Source organism: Pygoscelis adeliae, unplaced genomic scaffold (assembly GCF_000699105.1).
Source record: "Pygoscelis adeliae isolate BGI_AS28 unplaced genomic scaffold, ASM69910v1 Scaffold186, whole genome shotgun sequence".
Taxonomy (NCBI): domain Eukaryota; kingdom Metazoa; phylum Chordata; class Aves; order Sphenisciformes; family Spheniscidae; genus Pygoscelis; species Pygoscelis adeliae.
In genome coordinates, this window is record NW_008825071.1 from 4,414,348 (window position 1) to 4,432,136 (window position 17,789).

The 17,789-nt window shown below is 40.2% G+C and overlaps 1 protein-coding gene across 1 annotated transcript in view; it reads right to left on the bottom strand.

Moving 5' to 3' along the window:
* LOC103919083 overlaps positions 1-17,789 on the bottom strand; it is a 165,389-nt gene that overhangs the window by 43,085 nt on the left and 104,515 nt on the right. Inside the window, exon 14 of the mRNA XM_009326538.1 lies at positions 3,117-3,326. Within this exon, the coding sequence (XP_009324813.1) occupies positions 3,117-3,326 (210 nt within the window). The remainder of the gene's footprint in view (positions 1-3,116; positions 3,327-17,789) is intronic.

Sequence of the window (17,789 nt, forward strand, 5' to 3'; positions counted from 1 at the left end):
AATATGAGCCGGCAGTGTGCCCAGGCGGTCAAGAAGGCCAACGGCATCCTGGCTTGTATCAGAAATAGTGTGGCCAGCAGGAGGAGGGAAGGGATCGTGCCCCTGTACTCGGCACTGGTGAGGCCGCACCTTGAATACTGTGTTCAGTTTTGGGCCCCTCACTACAAGAAGGACATTGAGGTGTTAGAGCGTGTCCAGAGAAGAGCAGCGAAGCTGGTGAAGGGTCTAGAGCGTAAGTCTTACGAGGAGCGGCTGAGAGGGCTGGGGTTGTTTAGCCTGGAGAAAAGGAGGCTGAGGGGAGACCTCATTGCTCTCTACAACTACCTGAAAGGAGGTTGTAGCGAGGTGGGTGTCGGTCTCTTCTCCCAAGTAACAAGCGATAGGACGAGAGGAAATGGCCTCAAGTTGTGCCAGGGGAGGTTTAGATTGGATATTAGGAAAAATTTCTTCACCGAAAGGGTTGTCAAACATTAGAACAGGCTGCCCAGGGAAGTGGTTGAGTCACCATCCCTGGAAGTATTTAAAATTCATGTAGATGGGGCACTTAGGGACATGGTTTAGTGGTGAACTTGGCTGTGTTAGGTTTACGGTAGGATTCGATGATCTTAAAGGTCTTTTCCAACCTAAATGATTCTGTGATTTCTTCACCGCTGCTGGTAGGGTGAGGAAGGGAATGAAAAGCAAAAGGGGAGCTTGTTTCTTCTGGTGAAGTGTTGTACCCGTTCTGGCAGAAAACGGATAAGATTATGAAATTAGATTATGTAGGTAAACTTCCAGAAGAGAGAAGTCTTATTTACACCAAAGGGTGATGCAAATAAATACATGGAAACTGACAATGAATAAACTGAGGCTGGAGAATAAGAGGAGACTTGTGACCAAGTAGACTCTAAGGATCCAGAAAAATCTTTCTATTGAATCAATAGGGACAAAATACCTAAACTAGACTAGGTTTAGGTAAACTAAACTACCTGAATCTTTAGGACTAGCTCTAAATATTCAGACTAAAAACGCTTATACACAATGAGTTGTCCACAGAAGCAGCAGACTGGACAGATTATCCCAAGAAGCCCTGTAGTCTTCATTTCCTACACCCTTAAGAGCTATACTTAAGGTTGCAATGCAACCTTTTAGTTCCAAAATTATTTTCTTACCCCACTCAAGTACCAGTGCTTGTCTAGCTGCAGCAGAGGCAAAAAAACTGTTCCTGAGGGGCAGCAACAGCAGCAAGCAGTGAAGCTCAGGTGTATTTGCCCCATGGCAGCAAACTTGCTCACTAGTCAGTGCATAGTTTTAAAATTCATTAACTTATAAAATATTCCTAATTTGGAACTGTAGTAGAAAGCCCTGACCTATAAAATACACAAATGTATAATTACATCCATTATCAGCTAAATGTAAGATCTGTATATAAGTTTTACTGCAATTATTAGTTAAGCACATTTCTTATATGTAATTGTATTTAGATCTACAAGTAAAAATGCTGTAAAGCATGCATTGATCTCCTAAATTAGACGTGCAGCTTTCAAGACGATGACATAAGACTCAGTCATGTAGATTTTAGGGATAGACTATGTTGTGATTTGGTGTGGGAAACTCTACAGAAGTAGCTTGAGCCATCCGCACTCTGCAGTGTTCACTTTGTGGATGCTGATCAGCATCCGCTCAGAAGCTGGAAGCTTCTGGGAAGACAAAATTACATTGTATGGGAATGCATTTCTCCTCTCTCAGAAATACAGAAGGGATTAATGAACTGAACCAGTGCACTGGGTTAAGATTCCCTCCGGTGCTCGAAGCCCCTCCTTCCACAGCCTTGTGAAAGCTGAACAAAACGTCATGACTGAAAAGCTGAGAACTTAATTGGGAAAAACCATTCTGCAAAGAGTGGTAACAGGTGGAAAGTAGGAATGGGGCTGCGTTCTTGACATCAAACAGGGAAAAGGTGTTCTAGCAAAAATCTAGCCAATGATTTGTATGAGGATCTTCTTTAACAGACTTGGGCATGGACCTGGATTTGCTCGTTTCTTTGTTTCAATAATTAAATTCTACTTCATGTAGGCCACATGCCTTCTCTTGTTTTCTTTGGCCAGCTCTAAGACTCTGGTGCCTTCACTCTGGTGAATCACAAGTTCCTGGGGCAGAAAATTATGTCTGGATTCCTTGAGGACAGTTTCCTTTAAATTAAATTTTCTTTAAAAAGCCAAGTAGGGCAAAGACATTAAGAATAAAATCTTTTAATGAAGAAAACAGCCTTGAAACATTAACCAAAGGAGCAGAAGCAACATTTGCCTCATGCTGGAAAGATGTACTTGAACCTTCACCTTAGAAGTGAGCAGCTGAAAACGTTGTACTTCAGCATCATTTGTGCCAGTTTTCTATAGTAAACAGAACTCCGTGATGATGCTCCCACTTCTTATCTGGGTAGGTAAAGTAATATTCTTTCACTCTACTTTCTTTTAGATGCCAAATTTTTTTTAAAGGTCTCTCAACACAAGACCAAAGGCAACAAGGAAATGCACTTCTTCTAAGCACTTAGAACAAAAATGACAATGCAATGAACAAAATGCAGGCTATGAAAGAAGTAATGGGCGATACTTCTTTTTAATACCACCCTGTATTGTATTTAAATCTGAAAACATCCAGGATTCAATCTAAAACTTGCAAGATACCAGTAAGTAATCTAACTGAGCCTTACTTCTGTGTATCTGAGGAAAAACTAAGTGAATGACCATACCTGTAGTACTAGCTGTATAATAAATGTGCACAATACTTACATTGTATATTTATATATATAATAATTCCTGTACAGAATGACCTTATGTGGTTCTAAGCAATATATATTTATAAATAATCTCTATGTGTGTAGTTTCAATGTGTATCTTACATAATCGCCTTTAAATGGCTCTATAAACAATACTAAATTGCTACTTTGCACTGCAAACACATTAACTCATTGATTTTACACTACTGTTTAGGAGTGAGGTCTTCCTATGGAAAATTTCAGTGTGTATTTTGTGCAGGGTCAGGCAGGTCTATTTTCCTGTTTTGACACCGACCTACTTCTGAAGTGCACCCCTTTGCCTTCAAAATCTGCAGGTGAGGAGTCTGCTTGGACCTACCTCAATGATAGCTCCATCAGGTAGCCTGAGGAAGTGCCTGTAGAGATCCTGGAAGCCGCTGAGGTGAACAGTGTAGACAGAGACGTGAACGGTGGTGCTACCTCTCGAGTTAGCTGCAGAGTCAGGGATTTCATCCTGGTGCTGGAGGTCACAGCTGGAGACACCAGGCTTGCTAGCGTGGTCCTTCCAGATGTAATCAGACACTGCCACCTAGTGAGACAGAAGGCCCCCCCCATACACACACACACGTACGCACAAACGCACACACACACACAGAATCCCCCCACCCCCCCCACCAAAGGAACATATTTAATTAACTTCTGGTAAGAGCTTAACCGATTTAAAATGATTTTACAATAAATCTGCAAAGCCTGTACCATATGCAGTGCTTGCACACAGTTCTCTACTACATATTTTTTTATGACATAGATCTAAATAGAAGAGATAGACAAATCCCTAGTGTATATTCTATAAAGTTAATTCTGCACAGATGAAGCTGTAATTGACTCCCGTATTAACCAAAAGTAGGGAGATCAAGCAGGGTAGGTTAAACAATAAAATGGCAATGCTGATTAAAAAAAGAAAGCTTCCCGAGAATTTTGCGAACGAGTATTTGTATTTCTCTCTCTTCGAGAAGCCTTTGTGCCTGTACCCACAAGCACTTTTTAGTCTCTGAACTCTGTATAGTATTAAAATAACCTTGTGCTGCTAACTGAATTGTAGATGAGGCAGAGTAAATAAGGTGTATTTTAATGCATTGTATAAAGCTAGTTTATTGACACAGTTACCTAGTTTCCTGGTTTGCTCTAAACACATTTGCTTGGGTAGGTTTTGTACCTCCCTGTGTCAGCCAGACTTTCCATTTAACCTTTTTCGTGTTAATTCTTTACACAGGCTGAGCAGAATTCAAGACTTCAGATGGGTCATAGTGCACAGTTTAAGCACCCCTTATCCTTAACTAGAACTGATGATGAGAAGCATTATTTTTATACACCCACTGAAGTGCAAGCTTTTCAACCCTTCACTTCTGTGAGACCTTTGCGTCACTCATTTTCTCCCGTGAGATGCTACTCCTGTTTACAGTAGGAAGATATTGGTGATATTGTTATATCCTTACAATACACCAACATTCTCTTCCCAAACACTTCTACTTAATGCAGAGGAAATAACTCTTTTGCTGGTCTAGCACATGCCTTTTCTTTCAAGAAAATGTATTACACTGGCTGAAATGATTGGAACTCGCCCATGAAGCTAGCCATTGAAAACCTCTAATTTAAGATAAGTGCATCAAAACGTTCTTTTGCATAGTTTTGATTTTTCTTTTTGCTGAAACAAAGAGCTCAGATTCTTACAAGAGATCCCAAAATCATCAGATACAAATTTTTCCCCCCACTTGGGAAAAGTTAGATCTAGCTCAGTTCGCTTGTGTTCCAGTTCACGTTTCCTCAGCTGTTCTTACGCATTACGAGGAATCCCGTAACTAGCACAGTGTGCCAACGCCACGATCCTGACGTGCACGCTGCTATTCTGAGCAACTGCCTTAGGAGAAGATTGGTTTTAGGTGAGTTAAGAAAGCAAGAACAGGCACTGGAAATTATCTCCAACTCTTTTCCAGGAAAGACAGAACAATAGGAAACTTCATTTTAGTGCCAGCTTTCATTTGCATCAGTCCTAAACAATTTTATACATTTTAAAACAAGGAAAGGTCATCTGAAATTTAAGGTAAAATATGCACAGTCTGAATTTCCCACACCAAAGCCTCTGGGGTTAAAAGGCTTTCATTCAGAACAACTTGTTAGAAGCACACAGCAGCTACAAGGACAGGACAAGCCCTGCATTTTCTTCTGCCTACAAACATGTCTTACACGCCTGCCATACGCAGTTGCTCGGTAAGAATTAAGGTGGTCAATGCTCTCATGAAAGCAGAAAGGCAGCTTCTGTTGGGACAGTGCTGGCCAGAGCAGGGACAAGCAGCTGCAAGAGCTGCCACAGCACAGCTTGTGAAATGGGAACAAAGACCCCGCCACGGTTACCCTCCTCTCTCATCCCAGCGTCTCACAACCAAGAGCTCTGACCTGCCTAGTCAAGAGCACCAAGCCCTTCCTGGCCTCATGTCTTCTCCCTCATCTGACTTCAGGGAAGAGAAACGGCTGGGAGAGCCAGCTCAGAAACTCAGTCTGCAGAGGATCCACCCGGCAAAAGGGATGATCTTTGTCATGTTCCTCCTTTTATGCTGGATGCATTTTCCCCTGTAGTGCTTGCTTCTTTTCTTTGGAGTGTTTTCCTCTCTCCTGAATCAATCCCGCATGTTCCCCTGCTTCCTCTCTGACCTTCATCTTAGCCCACTTTCATTAAATCTGCTTGTCCTTCTTCTGTGTTTGTCCCTACCAACAAGTAGGAGGATTTATTTACCATGTGTTTTGCAAGCCATGGATCATTCACTGTGAACACCGCATCCTTCTCTGCAGCTCTGTTTTGCCTCTTTGAGCTGTGAGCTCTGGGGGCAGAGATATGCATGCTGTGCTTGTCCAGCACAGAGGACAGCATGGACCTTAGACTACCTTCACACAAGTAAATTACCACATATATTTTCAGTCATTGCCAGAGCTGAGTGTAATTTACAGCATATAATTACCGTACTGGAAGCCAAAGCCATGTCACTCAAACCTTTGTACTTGAGCAAACCTTCGCCTTGCCAGGGCGAAGACCTCTTTCAGGAGTTCCTGGCTCTGGGCGCCATCCCTGTAGCACCATATCCATACGGGACCAGGTACAGCATCAGGATTCTCTGCCTTGCCACCCACCCTGAGAAGAGACAGATCTGTGGGGTAGTGGGAGTAAACAAACCCACCTGAGCTGTCGTCACATTTCAAGATCTGGCGAACTCCCTCTAAGGATATTTATGTGACTAGTCAAGAGAACATGACAATTGGCATGTCCTCCCCTCCCTAAAAGCACAGCCTGATCATCAGACAACTGAGAGTGAAAAAGCATCACCAACACTGATGGTGCTGTGCTGAGTTGCATCGCCTTGGTCCTGGGTAGGCACAAGTAGAAAGAAGGGAAATGGGATGCATGGCTGAGGCGTCACTCATTGACCCTTCCTCAAAGTCATCTGGTAGCATGAATTTGCCTGAAGGCAGACTCTGCAATATGCAGTAGGATATAACAGCTGATAACCAACCCCGGGAAAGGAAAGAGCAGTGCTGGGGGTGGCTGTGGATTTAGACACCCCAGCTCTGAAGGACCATTCAATTCCCTCCTTGCTAGCACCATCTTGAAGTATTTGGCAGACGGATGTCCACTGCCTTGAAACTTTCAAAACGCATTTCTGTGAAATGATAGGTCACTAGAGAGCTGCTGTGGCCTACATAACCTGAAGTAAGCTCCAAAAGTAAACTCTACTGTCATCTGAAATTTCTATCATTAAGTTAATCAAAAATGTCCATTCATTTCTACAGGAATACAATATGAGTTAATAAATCCACTGAGACAGGCTAGTCAAGAGACTGTGCATATAGGACATGTCAGAGGAACTGAAGTTAGCTATGATCTAGATTCACAAGGGCTGACAAGAAACCACAAAATGCCAGAACAGTGTACAGTAATCCTTAAATGAAATTCATCTTTCAGCAGAAAAACACATTAAGGATGGTAATTCAATGATAAAAGAGGCAGGCCAGAACAGGTTCAAATGCTGAATATTTCACAACATAACTTAATTAAAGCAGGAGTGTGAGGCTGTTAATCGCTTTATAATAGTTCAGCTTGAAATGAGGTCTGATGTGAATGCCCTTATAGTTTATTTGTTTATATTATTATAATCACAAAATGTTACATCGACCTAATGCAAATATACAGTTTTCACTGGTCTTTGTGTGTTATTTTTTCTTCCTTTCAATCCTCCTGTCTTTGTGCAAGTATGCAAAGGGAAGAACTGAGAGGAAGGGTCATAAATTTAGGTCAGATCAGATGATTCAGTAAGTCTCGTGTGGGTTTAAGTCTTATTAATAATTTTAATACATTCTTCCTTGACAACAATGATTTCAATCACTGCTCCTTTAACGTACAGAGTGACGTAAAAATACATGGACTTTTAAAGGAATGGAACATGCTTCTCATACAAAGAAGGTAAATTATGTCACCCTTTGGAAATTACAGTACATAACCTGGAACAAAAGACAAAAATACATTTGTAAGTACAAATACAAATGTACTTTGTTGTATAACTATATCATGCCATACCAAGTGTATAGAAATATGTTATTGAAGTAGAACATGATAACATTTTAAATACAAATATATTAATAAATGTATATTTATAAATATATTACACACATGATACACAGCCAATTAATATTAATATTTCCAAGGTCAGGGTACAAAAAATGCCATGCTAGTGTGTACAGGTACTATGAGGTTTTCTCTTGTTTGACAGCTTTTGTAAAAGAAGAAAGGAAAAAAGAATTCCTCAAATTTTCTGAGCTACAGTGGGAATGAGAGGAAGACTGACATTTAGTGTCTTAAAAGAAGACATCAGCATAAAAATAATTCTTTTTAAAAAGTTGAGAAATAGACATATCTGTGTGTCTCCAAACACCTGATTATGAGTAGTGCTGATTCTTAACTGCTTGCAGCATTATTATTTGCAATGTCATGTGAATCAATTCCAGCTTTATGCATCGTAAAATGTATAAAAAATGTTTGAAAGCAGCATTCAAAGGAAATGCATAAAATGAGCAATACGGACCAAAGAAACCATGCGAGAATGGGCAGAACTGTGAGCTGGTCATGACAAATAATTAGCAGAAGTTACAAGCTGTTAACTTTAGGGGAAAGGGCAAAAGTGTTGAAATTATAGAAAAAAAAGACATCAAAAGTCGAGGGTGCTGTATTTACTTCAAGTAACTTTCATAAACATGGTAAGTGCATTTTCTGTGGTAAGAGTTGTAAATATGGGAACTGCTGTCCTGGAGGCAATCTTTGTTAAACCAGTGTAGCTCTACAATTAAAGAAACAAAAGCTGGCTAGCATTAACCTCCGAGGAAAGCTCAGCACCCCTTAAGTATTGCAAACCCCATCTCTGACACGCTGCTGCTAAAAACCTTGCCAGCAACTCTGGGAAAAGAATTTACATGGACATACCTAAAAACACCCTTGCTGCCTGTATCAAAGGCACCTTGGTGGCATCCAGGTCCAGGTGAGGCTACCACTGAACCTCACGCAGAACTAGCTGTGACAGTGGGGAAGATTTTCAAGCCACCGTAGGAAGTATGGAGTACTTTACAAGAAGTGCAAATGAACTCGGTTCGAATAAATCGTGAAATTGGAGAAATGGAAAGCAAAGGCATGAACAAGAGAAGCTATTAGAACTGCCAAAAGTCATACCGCCATGAGAAAGTCATGACCAGTTACACCAATGCCCCTCATATTTAATCCTTAAATGTATAAATATAAGTATGTACACATGCTTATACATATACAGCGTACTTTGGTGGGGCAATAGCATGCGCTTTCACACTTGGGGCAATAATGAAGCATGTAAATGTCTTGGGTTAGCAAAGGCCTTTGGTCTGCTGTTGGCAGAGGACCTCTGCCAGGCACGCGTGGCTTAACAGTCATACTCTGACCTATGGAGCCAGATAGGTGGCAGATGCCTTCGAACCAGTGCGATATCCCCACCTACAACTGCCTGTAGTAACTCTGCAGATAGATAACTTGTTTCTAAATCGTCCTATTTATGAACATAATGGACCAACATAATGGACCAGTAGTGTTCGGGAATTGTTTATTTCAGTCAAATTATGAATGCCTGAAGCATTGTTGTTACAGTCTTCCCCGATTTATTTAATAAACTGACATGGACAGACTGAATGATGAAAATAACCATATACAGAGAATAACCTCTTTGTAAATGACTGAGGAGAAATCCCAGAATAGATTTATGGCAAGCTGCTCAGCATCGTAACACTAGGAAACAGTGGAGGGTCTTTTTGTTTCTGAATTGTGATAGCGTCATGTTTGTGGATATGTCCAAATGAACAGCGATGCAGATCTTTTCTAGGGGATGATTTTGATCTCCTGCTTTTAGCTATTACAAAGTGCAGTCACATATTTCTTAGCCACCGTGTACTCATTGCTACTGTAGTCTGCTGCTTACCATCCCATCATTTTGGATCTAAATCTTACGTGGTTTTAAGTCTCCACACTTGAGTCATCCATAAATAATATACAAATGTAGAAATAGACTCTTCCAAACAATAATAAATTTGGAAAAAAAGCTCATCTCAAGTATTGAGTCAAGGAAAACTGATATTCAATTCAGCAAAAACCTTAGTGAGTGAAAATTAAAGGCCAGAGCTTTCTTGCATTTCCTTGTGCATAGCAGTGCCTTTGTCCATTGATTTGCCCTAGGGAAAGGAGATAAAATACATTCCCTCCCTATTCCAGAGAATCCTGCTGTATTCCAAGCCCAGAATGGGTTTGGTTCAGATGGGTAAGAGAAATCTCTCTCCACACCTCATTTCCCAAATTTATAAGGGATGCTGGAATCAGTTACTTAAGAAAGCATCTTCAGTAACTTCAGACAGACAGGATTTTATATACAAAAGTGTTTAGGAAAAGCTATTTTCCCTATGGAAGTCAGGATTTTAATGCATACAAGGGCATATCTGTGTAAATAACAGTGTCTGCTATTCATTATCTGCTCATCAACATTTGTTATTCATTACTCATCTGTTTACAAATGTAATGCAGTCAGAAAGCAGAAATAATACTATATGACTTTGGTGACCAAACATACACCAGAAACAACAAATAGTAAACAGATCAATGGAGCAGTTCATCTTATGGGATAAAATTTGCCCACAGAAGATATTCTGCAAAAATTTGTTAAAATAGCCCCAACAGATCTGTAGAAAAACAATGTGGTTCAAAAAGAATCTGTAAACAGAAAACAAAGGAGCTAAGTTTGTCAATTAACCTATTTGCAACGAACATTTTATCTTAGACTTTTACCATTTGGAACAGATTAAACACAGAGAAAAGATAGTTAATAGAAATAAGTCTGTGTTCACAAATTTAATTTCCCATGCCCAAGACCATGTGCATACAAGGTGTATGTCTGGGTATAAGACACGTTTTTACTCACCTGTAACTTATGTCAGATGGAAAGATCTATTCCTGGCAGCAAAATAACATTTTGAAATCTGGATCACTACATGGGCAGTAAATCAGCTGAGAACTTAAAACTTAAATACATTGGACTGGTGGCTTCTAGTTGCATCTTCTCCAGCTTCAGAAAATTTCCGCCTGTGAAGGCAGAGGAATTGTGTATCCTTGTGCCAGTGGGGTAGAACGTAGTGTGAACTGTGCTCTTGTGGAGGGTGTCTTTTGTTGGATACCTGACCAAGTCTGGATTTTAAACTACTTTCTTTTTGTTTAAATAGTCTTCAAACAATAACAAAATTGCTATGAGGTTTTCCTAAGAATCAAAATTTTCTTAATTTGCCTGCTTAAACCCAGCTATTTTTTCAAGCAGATGGAAGGGGGCTAGGAAAAAGAAGGTGAAAGAGGAAAGCAAACTTCAACACTTTTGGTAAAACGTATACGAAAATCCACGAAGGGTGGTTGCCCTCCTTTAGAAATATTGTAATTTTTCTCTGATCTTTCAATAGTCCTAATGAGTATACTGACTACTCCGTCATGGATATTAATTGTTAGTAAACAGATTTACCACAGAGGCATCTAGAAACTCTCACTCACACTGCGGCCCCATTGCTCCAGCTGCTGTATAGACAGGTAGAAATAGGCTGCCCGCAGAACAAAGAGTTAACAACCTATGGCGAGATCAAAGCAATAGCTGTATTAGCACATATATGTGGCTATTTGCTTTAACTGTCCCTAAATTATCTTATCTGTTTTTCCAAATTATCACCAGTAATTAGCTGCTTTCTTGCAGACATCACTGCAGAGGCAGGCCATGGAGGGAGAACTGAAGGAAAAAAGTTTCACAACCATCTTCCTGGCAGGATAGACGGCAGTGGAAGGGCCTGGCATATTTGTGTAAGAATTTGATGTTCCATGGCAGTAAAACAAATGCTGGTTTCATTGTAGAAAAGAAGTGAAGAAAGAAAATTAAGATGACAAAGGTTCAGGTCTTCCTTTGTGGTCAAGATTGGCATTCCCCATTCCCATCCCATTCTCTCTGCCATCTGCACCCCAAGGATCTCTTTTCTGCCTCCATAGAGCCAGCACCCCAATTGCAAGCTCAATGGAACCTAATCTAAAAGTGCCTCAACTGCTAAGGCATTTCCTTGTTGTCAGTTTACTCCTTCTTTTTTCTGCACCAGGGTTCTATTTTTGGCTCTTGCAAACATTTTAACTGTGCCTGGCACTGATGCTTCTCTAGAAATCTAGAAGTAGAGATCTACTGTAGCAAGTAGACAAAGGGTCAAAGGTTCAAGGCAGTTTGCATAAGCCTTCAACAGGGTATGCAAACCAGTTGGGTCTGCAAAACTTGTCAAAAAAACTTTCAAGATCAGGCTGCCTCCTGGGGTTCTCTGAGCATACCAAGAGCCTCTAAGCAATGCCTTCTTCCCTGCTTGAGTTAAGAAACCAGATAGCAAAAACTTCTGACAATAATATTTCTCACTTGTAGCATAGTATTGCAAAAACAGCCCCCTTTGTGGTATTTCAGCAGTTCTGCCTTCAGTCCAAGCAGGAACCATGAAATGCATCAAAAAAACCTTTTACAAACAAAGTAACACTGACTGCTAGGAACACTAACAAATTGTTTATAGGTCAGCTTCAAGTTTTGGGCAAAGGTGTGGTGTGATTTTATGCTTCGAAGAAAGATTCTGTTCATATTTGTTTTCACCTTAACTAGTTGGCCCTTCCTGAATTAAAAGTTACTGTCTAAGATATACAGAAACAGTTGCATTATATTATTGAATTTGATGTGCTTGGTTTGTAGAAAAATGGTTTAGTGTACTGTGACCAATTGCCTATTATAATGAAGCTTATTATTAATGGACTGTACTTTTATATCCTTATTTTTTCCTTCCTCAGAAGATAGCAGAGTTCAGCATCCGATAAACATGTAAATTGTGTTTTCCTTTTCACACAGGACAGATTTCAACTTCTAAACCAGCAGTCAACAAAGATTCCCCCAGCTGCTGGGAAAAAAAGTAAGTATTTATGAAGAAAGGCATAATAAGATCAGAGGGAAGCCTGTCATAAAAATGCACATTGCATAATACATGATGGATCAGTTCTATTATTTAACTTTTGCATAGATATAACAATACAAAGATATGCTAACCATCATAGTCAGCATTAATTTACAGTGGGAAAAATAATTAGAATCTCACTTTTTCTGAAGAATGGAGTGAAAATGTAAACAATGCTTCCCTCCAGGCAAGTGCTTTATCAAGTTGACAGGTGCATTTGAATTTCCATGGGTGGGGGACATAATAGGTTATTTATGTGTCATTTTAATAGAAAGGCCCAACCATCAAGATGGACAGGAGACTTTATCAGTACTGCTGTTTGCAACTAATCCACCAATTTAATACCCCGTGAAAATACCTGCAACAAAACCTGGACATTTTTCTTTTTCACTCCATTATAGGCAAATCAATATGGGTGCTATTCATCTCAAATCTTTGGCTCAGCAGGTGTGCTCTACACAGCGCTCCTCACAACACTGGTGCATCGGCCCAGCCGCATAAGCATAGACACTTTGACTTGTGGTGCAATCAGGGACTCCAAGACAGGATCAAAAAAGTGTACTTGGATCACTAGTTCACCCCCAAATACAACTAAGCAAGCAAAAAAACCTTGCTGCTTCTTTTTTTTTTTTTTTTTTTTAAGAGGAAGGAGATGACAACCCACAAGTTATGGCATGGGCCCTTGCAGGGTGTCTCTGCCAGTCAAGACTTCTGTGCTGTCTGGTTTACTTTCCTCTCGGAGCGCGAAGCTTCCTACAGTAACGGTAGTTGTTGCATGGGCCGAAGCAGCGAGCCTCCTGCAGTGAATACTGCAGTAGTGTTTCTATGTCATTGCTGTGGGCTGAGACCTGTCTTGTGCGAGGTGCCCTGAGAACTCATGTGCAGAACAAAAAGATAGCTCTGCCCCACAATTCGGGTACAAACAAGACCTTCAATCCTGCCAGATGCTTCAATATCCCATCAATTTAGTGACAGATTTGTCTTTGAAACCTTGATCTTTGATCAAGGTTACCAATTTCGCTGGTAATATCTTTAGAATTTTTTTTTTCTGTGTGGATGTAGTATTCACATCTACACAAACATGCACATACCTTATTGTTAATAAAAAAAAAATCTTTCTTAATTATTATACTAATATTAAGTATACTAGTACAGACAGCAGCAGGTTTTATTTTTAACACTGAAAAAATCCAGTACAACTTTTAAGGGGTTTTGATTACTGTAATTGTATTTAAAGTAGACACTCCCTAATTTGCACAAACGAGTGGCATATCCTTGGTTGTGGAATAGCCACAAGCCAGAAAATCATTATGCATCTCCTAGATGTAACAGGTTTATTTACGTAGATTTGCCATGAAAAAGAAAGATGCTAAAATGTGTACTCCCATGGCACATTCTTGTGCATTAGCTCTGCTAAATGCTGCCCTTTTTTGTCCTGCATTGGACTGTGAGGTTCAATGACACACAGCCCTGGTCTGACCCAGAGTAAATTTGGCAACCACACTCCAATTTCTTCTTCCCTCCTCGATATTTTCATGTGTACCAGCACACAGCTTCCCCCTGTACTTGTCTACATAGCTACTCCTGCCACACTTGTAACACAGAGCATATGCTGACAGCTCCCCAGTTCTTCACTGGGGGGTGTGTGTCTACACAGTCAAAGTCTGGCCTGATCCACACAAGAAAAAAAGTATTTTCCATTAGGAAATATTTCAAAAAAACTTTTTCAAGGGCTGAAGGTTTTCATTATTACAAATCCATCCTCATCTGCGTGCAAAAGTTCAGTTTCCAGATTCATGACCCACCAGGGTCTGCATAGACTGGAAAGACAGTCCCTGGTGAGCTTGAAAAGCCTTAGAATAGATCTAAGGAGGATAGAGGTAATGAGATCATCCACCATTCCCATGTCCACTCAGAAGCATGTTCTAATTCTGTAGAAATAATTCTTTGCTAAGAAACACAGGTACAACTCCAGAGATGTTACAAGGATGTAACTGGGAGTACCTTCATCCCCCCTGGGTAATTCCTAAAACTAGCTACCCCTGAAACTTTTTGCAAAAGCAAGCAATTCACAACAACATAAATTTGATTAAAAACAGACCTGGGAAATTTCCTATGCTCAGTCTTTCAGTCTGCAAAACTCATGCATCCCTGTGGTTAATTAGGAAATATTACTCATAGTAAGATCCAGTTATAATATAATGTATGTTGTCTGTACATAGCATCTTAATAAGCTTCAGAAACAGTCACTGCCCTGTTTTCCTCCCATTACTTCTAACTTGGTGACCATGTTTTCTGGTAGGAGGACAATGCCACTTTTGCCACCTGCGGAGAAGGACTGTATGCTGTCTTGCCTCCCAGGGCATGCGGTTGAACCCCTGACCCAATATAAAAGAGGAGATCCAACTCCAGGAAGCAGAGGGTTTAGCTGCACACATCTGCCCTGTTAGCATGAGAACAAGCAACGCGAGATCTGCAACACAATGTATTGCACAGATACTCCCCGCAGCACCAGCTTGCAGGAATAACTTTGAGCAGCCCAGAACTGCAGTTGAAAAGAGGGCAGCTGAGAGAAGTTTGCTGCTGCCTGGGCAATTCATCCATGACATCCTTCTCTCGTGGAAGTCATTAGGAGCTTACAGGAGTCAGGTTGTAGGCCAGGTGAAATCCCCTGAGAGCACTGATGAGCAGTCACACATGGGCCAAGAGAAGAGAGCCTCAGAAAAGGCACAGACTGGGAGAGCACAACTTGAGCCCTCAGTCCACAACAGGGGGAGGTAGTATCTCTTCCTTATGTGAAGGCACCTTATATTTCTCTCATATATTACCATAAGAAGTACATCACAAACTATGAATGGTGAAACATGGGAAAGAAACCCAAATAAATTACTTTGCTCAGTCTTAATCTATTAACAGGCAGCTCAGTCTGTGTAGAAGACTACAATAAGCAAAGACACACAACTGCAGGATGTTGGGTTGACAAAACAAACAAAACTGGAAGTCTACATTTTAACGAAGTTTCATACCAGTGTCTATTTTTTGCTTTGCTTGGATAGTGACTGCTTCCAAAAGTAATGTAAGCAGCATGTCAGTCCACCACCCTCATTACATCAGACAGCGGATACTGAAAAGGAAGATGACTGTTTACTCACTAATGATTTTGCTTCAATTTTGATAGCTTAATAAATGACAGGTTTCTTCTCCACTCACAGAAATAATGGAGATGTTGCTATTTTATACTAGATTTTTGTTACGTAGTGAAGATATAAAAAAGGTGAACACTGAAAAATATTTTGGCCTGAGTAAACGCAAGTTGACTCAGCTTATGCTACATGGGAGAATACAAAAAATAGCACCTGTAACTGAGATGTTTCCTTTCAAAAGGGCAAACTTTGAGAAAATTATTAGTAAAATCAACAACAGAGCTTTAAAAATATAGATCTAATGTCTTTTCACTATTTGTTCGAAGTAAATTCTATGTCTCTTACAGTAGGATTTGTATCACATTATATAAATCTTTAATTTCAATGAAAAATGCACACTCTATAGTAGTTTAGATAATACACCAAAGTAATTTCATATCTCATTAAAAACTGTTATGTTTTCTGCTTTGCATCTGTGCTTGATTCACTGCAACTTTGCCGCTTTTATGCTGGTGTAGCTTCTTTGATCAAGTAAAATTAGAGTAAGTGACAGCAGCACAGGAATGAATCATGTCCATACATTTTATGTTATTTAACTGTAACCAGAATATTTCCCCAACTTAGTAGAACAACATATCAGTCAACAGAATGCTAAGGATAGAAAAACATCAACCAAATTGTTTTAGTATTCAAGAAGAAAAGGGGCAAGTGCACCCAAGAATAGTGTAATGCCTTCTTAAGTCAGCAGAGTTACCAAACACTTAAATGATACTTCTCCAGAATCGAAAGCACCAAGAAAAAAGCTGATTTCTGCATACTGATTGCCTAAAATTGATTCAACTGACTGCCCCAGTTTTTTGGTACATGTAAAAATGTGAGTTTCCAACCGGGACACTGTATCATTTCTCAGCTCTTTGCCAGTTCCTTTTCTTGTTACATGTCTTATGGGGATGGGTGAACCCCGTTCAAAGAAGATCAGAAAACACGCAGCACATCTCCAATTTCAAGCACATTTTGATGGCTTGGTTTTATGGAAATACTACCAAAAGACTGTTGATTTCAAAAGTCTTAACACACAGAGAATGGAGATGATCCAGTTTTTTCTCAAGTTGAGAAAAATTATTGAGAGAAAGTATTTTGGGACGCCTGCTGCGTGTTAAGCTGGGGAATTGATATTTATGAATCATTTTTCATTCATATTAAGGATTCATTTCCCATCATTACACGAGTATCCTCTTGTTTAATCAGTGTCCAGCTGACTATACCTTACATTCCTAGCTAACATTAGAAATTAAAGATCAGGCTATGGTAGAAAGCAATCACCCATCAAAAGCACTGCTCTGTCTGCCCAGACTATTTGCCTTCTTGAAGCAGAACCAGTTCCAGGCGTAAGCAAATCAGGCAGGTGCCTGGGAGAAGAGTTTTGCTTCTCTGTCTACTTTGCCTGCAGTGTCCCAGCAAGCCAGGCTGGTGGCTGCTGCTGCAGCCAGGGAGGGTCCCTGCGCTGGGGCTGCTCCTCCAGAGACAGCAAGAAGCAGAGGTAACTTGGGAGTCTCCATCATAACTGCGACGCAGCAGCAGAAACCACCCTGTTCCTGTGGTAGCAGCATCCCATTTTACCTGTGCTGCAAAGAAATATCCTGACTTCGACATGCTGTGGACATGGATTGGTGACAAGGTTTGTTATTCTGGGTGTAGTTTAAAGCAGCCCAGTGTTACAGTGTCCTGTCTGGCAGAAGCCATTTCAACAGAACACTAATTTGCCTCCCAGAGTTAGATCGTGTTTGGTCCCTTGGAACTGGAGCTATCTTAAAACCTAAAGTGTGATGTTTAATAATCATTTTCAAGACCCCATTTCCATTTCCTGGGATAAAACTAGTATTTGTGAAATAAATGGCCTCTCCAACTTCCAGCGCAAATGGATTTATATATACAATAATTCATTGAACTAGAATGGCTGGAAGTACTGCTTTAATCTTCTGTGCTTTGAGATGTTACAGTTTTTTTTTCTAAAAAAATCAACATTTCTATACTTGTGTTTTCCTCACAGCTTGTTTGTACCTCACAAATATATTCTGCATGTAATACATGACTCTCTACTGATCCATTTATCTACCCATAACTTTCAGAGATAATTCTATTTATGTTCAAAGCTTTCATCTGCACATCAAGATCTTCTGCTTCCAGTACTCAGACAAGTGACATAAGAAAAATGTTCTCAAAAGTCCCTGAACAGATAGTGTCCTAGGGAGAAGCAACCCAATTAGGTTTTGGTGCACCACGTTGTCTCATGTCCTCAC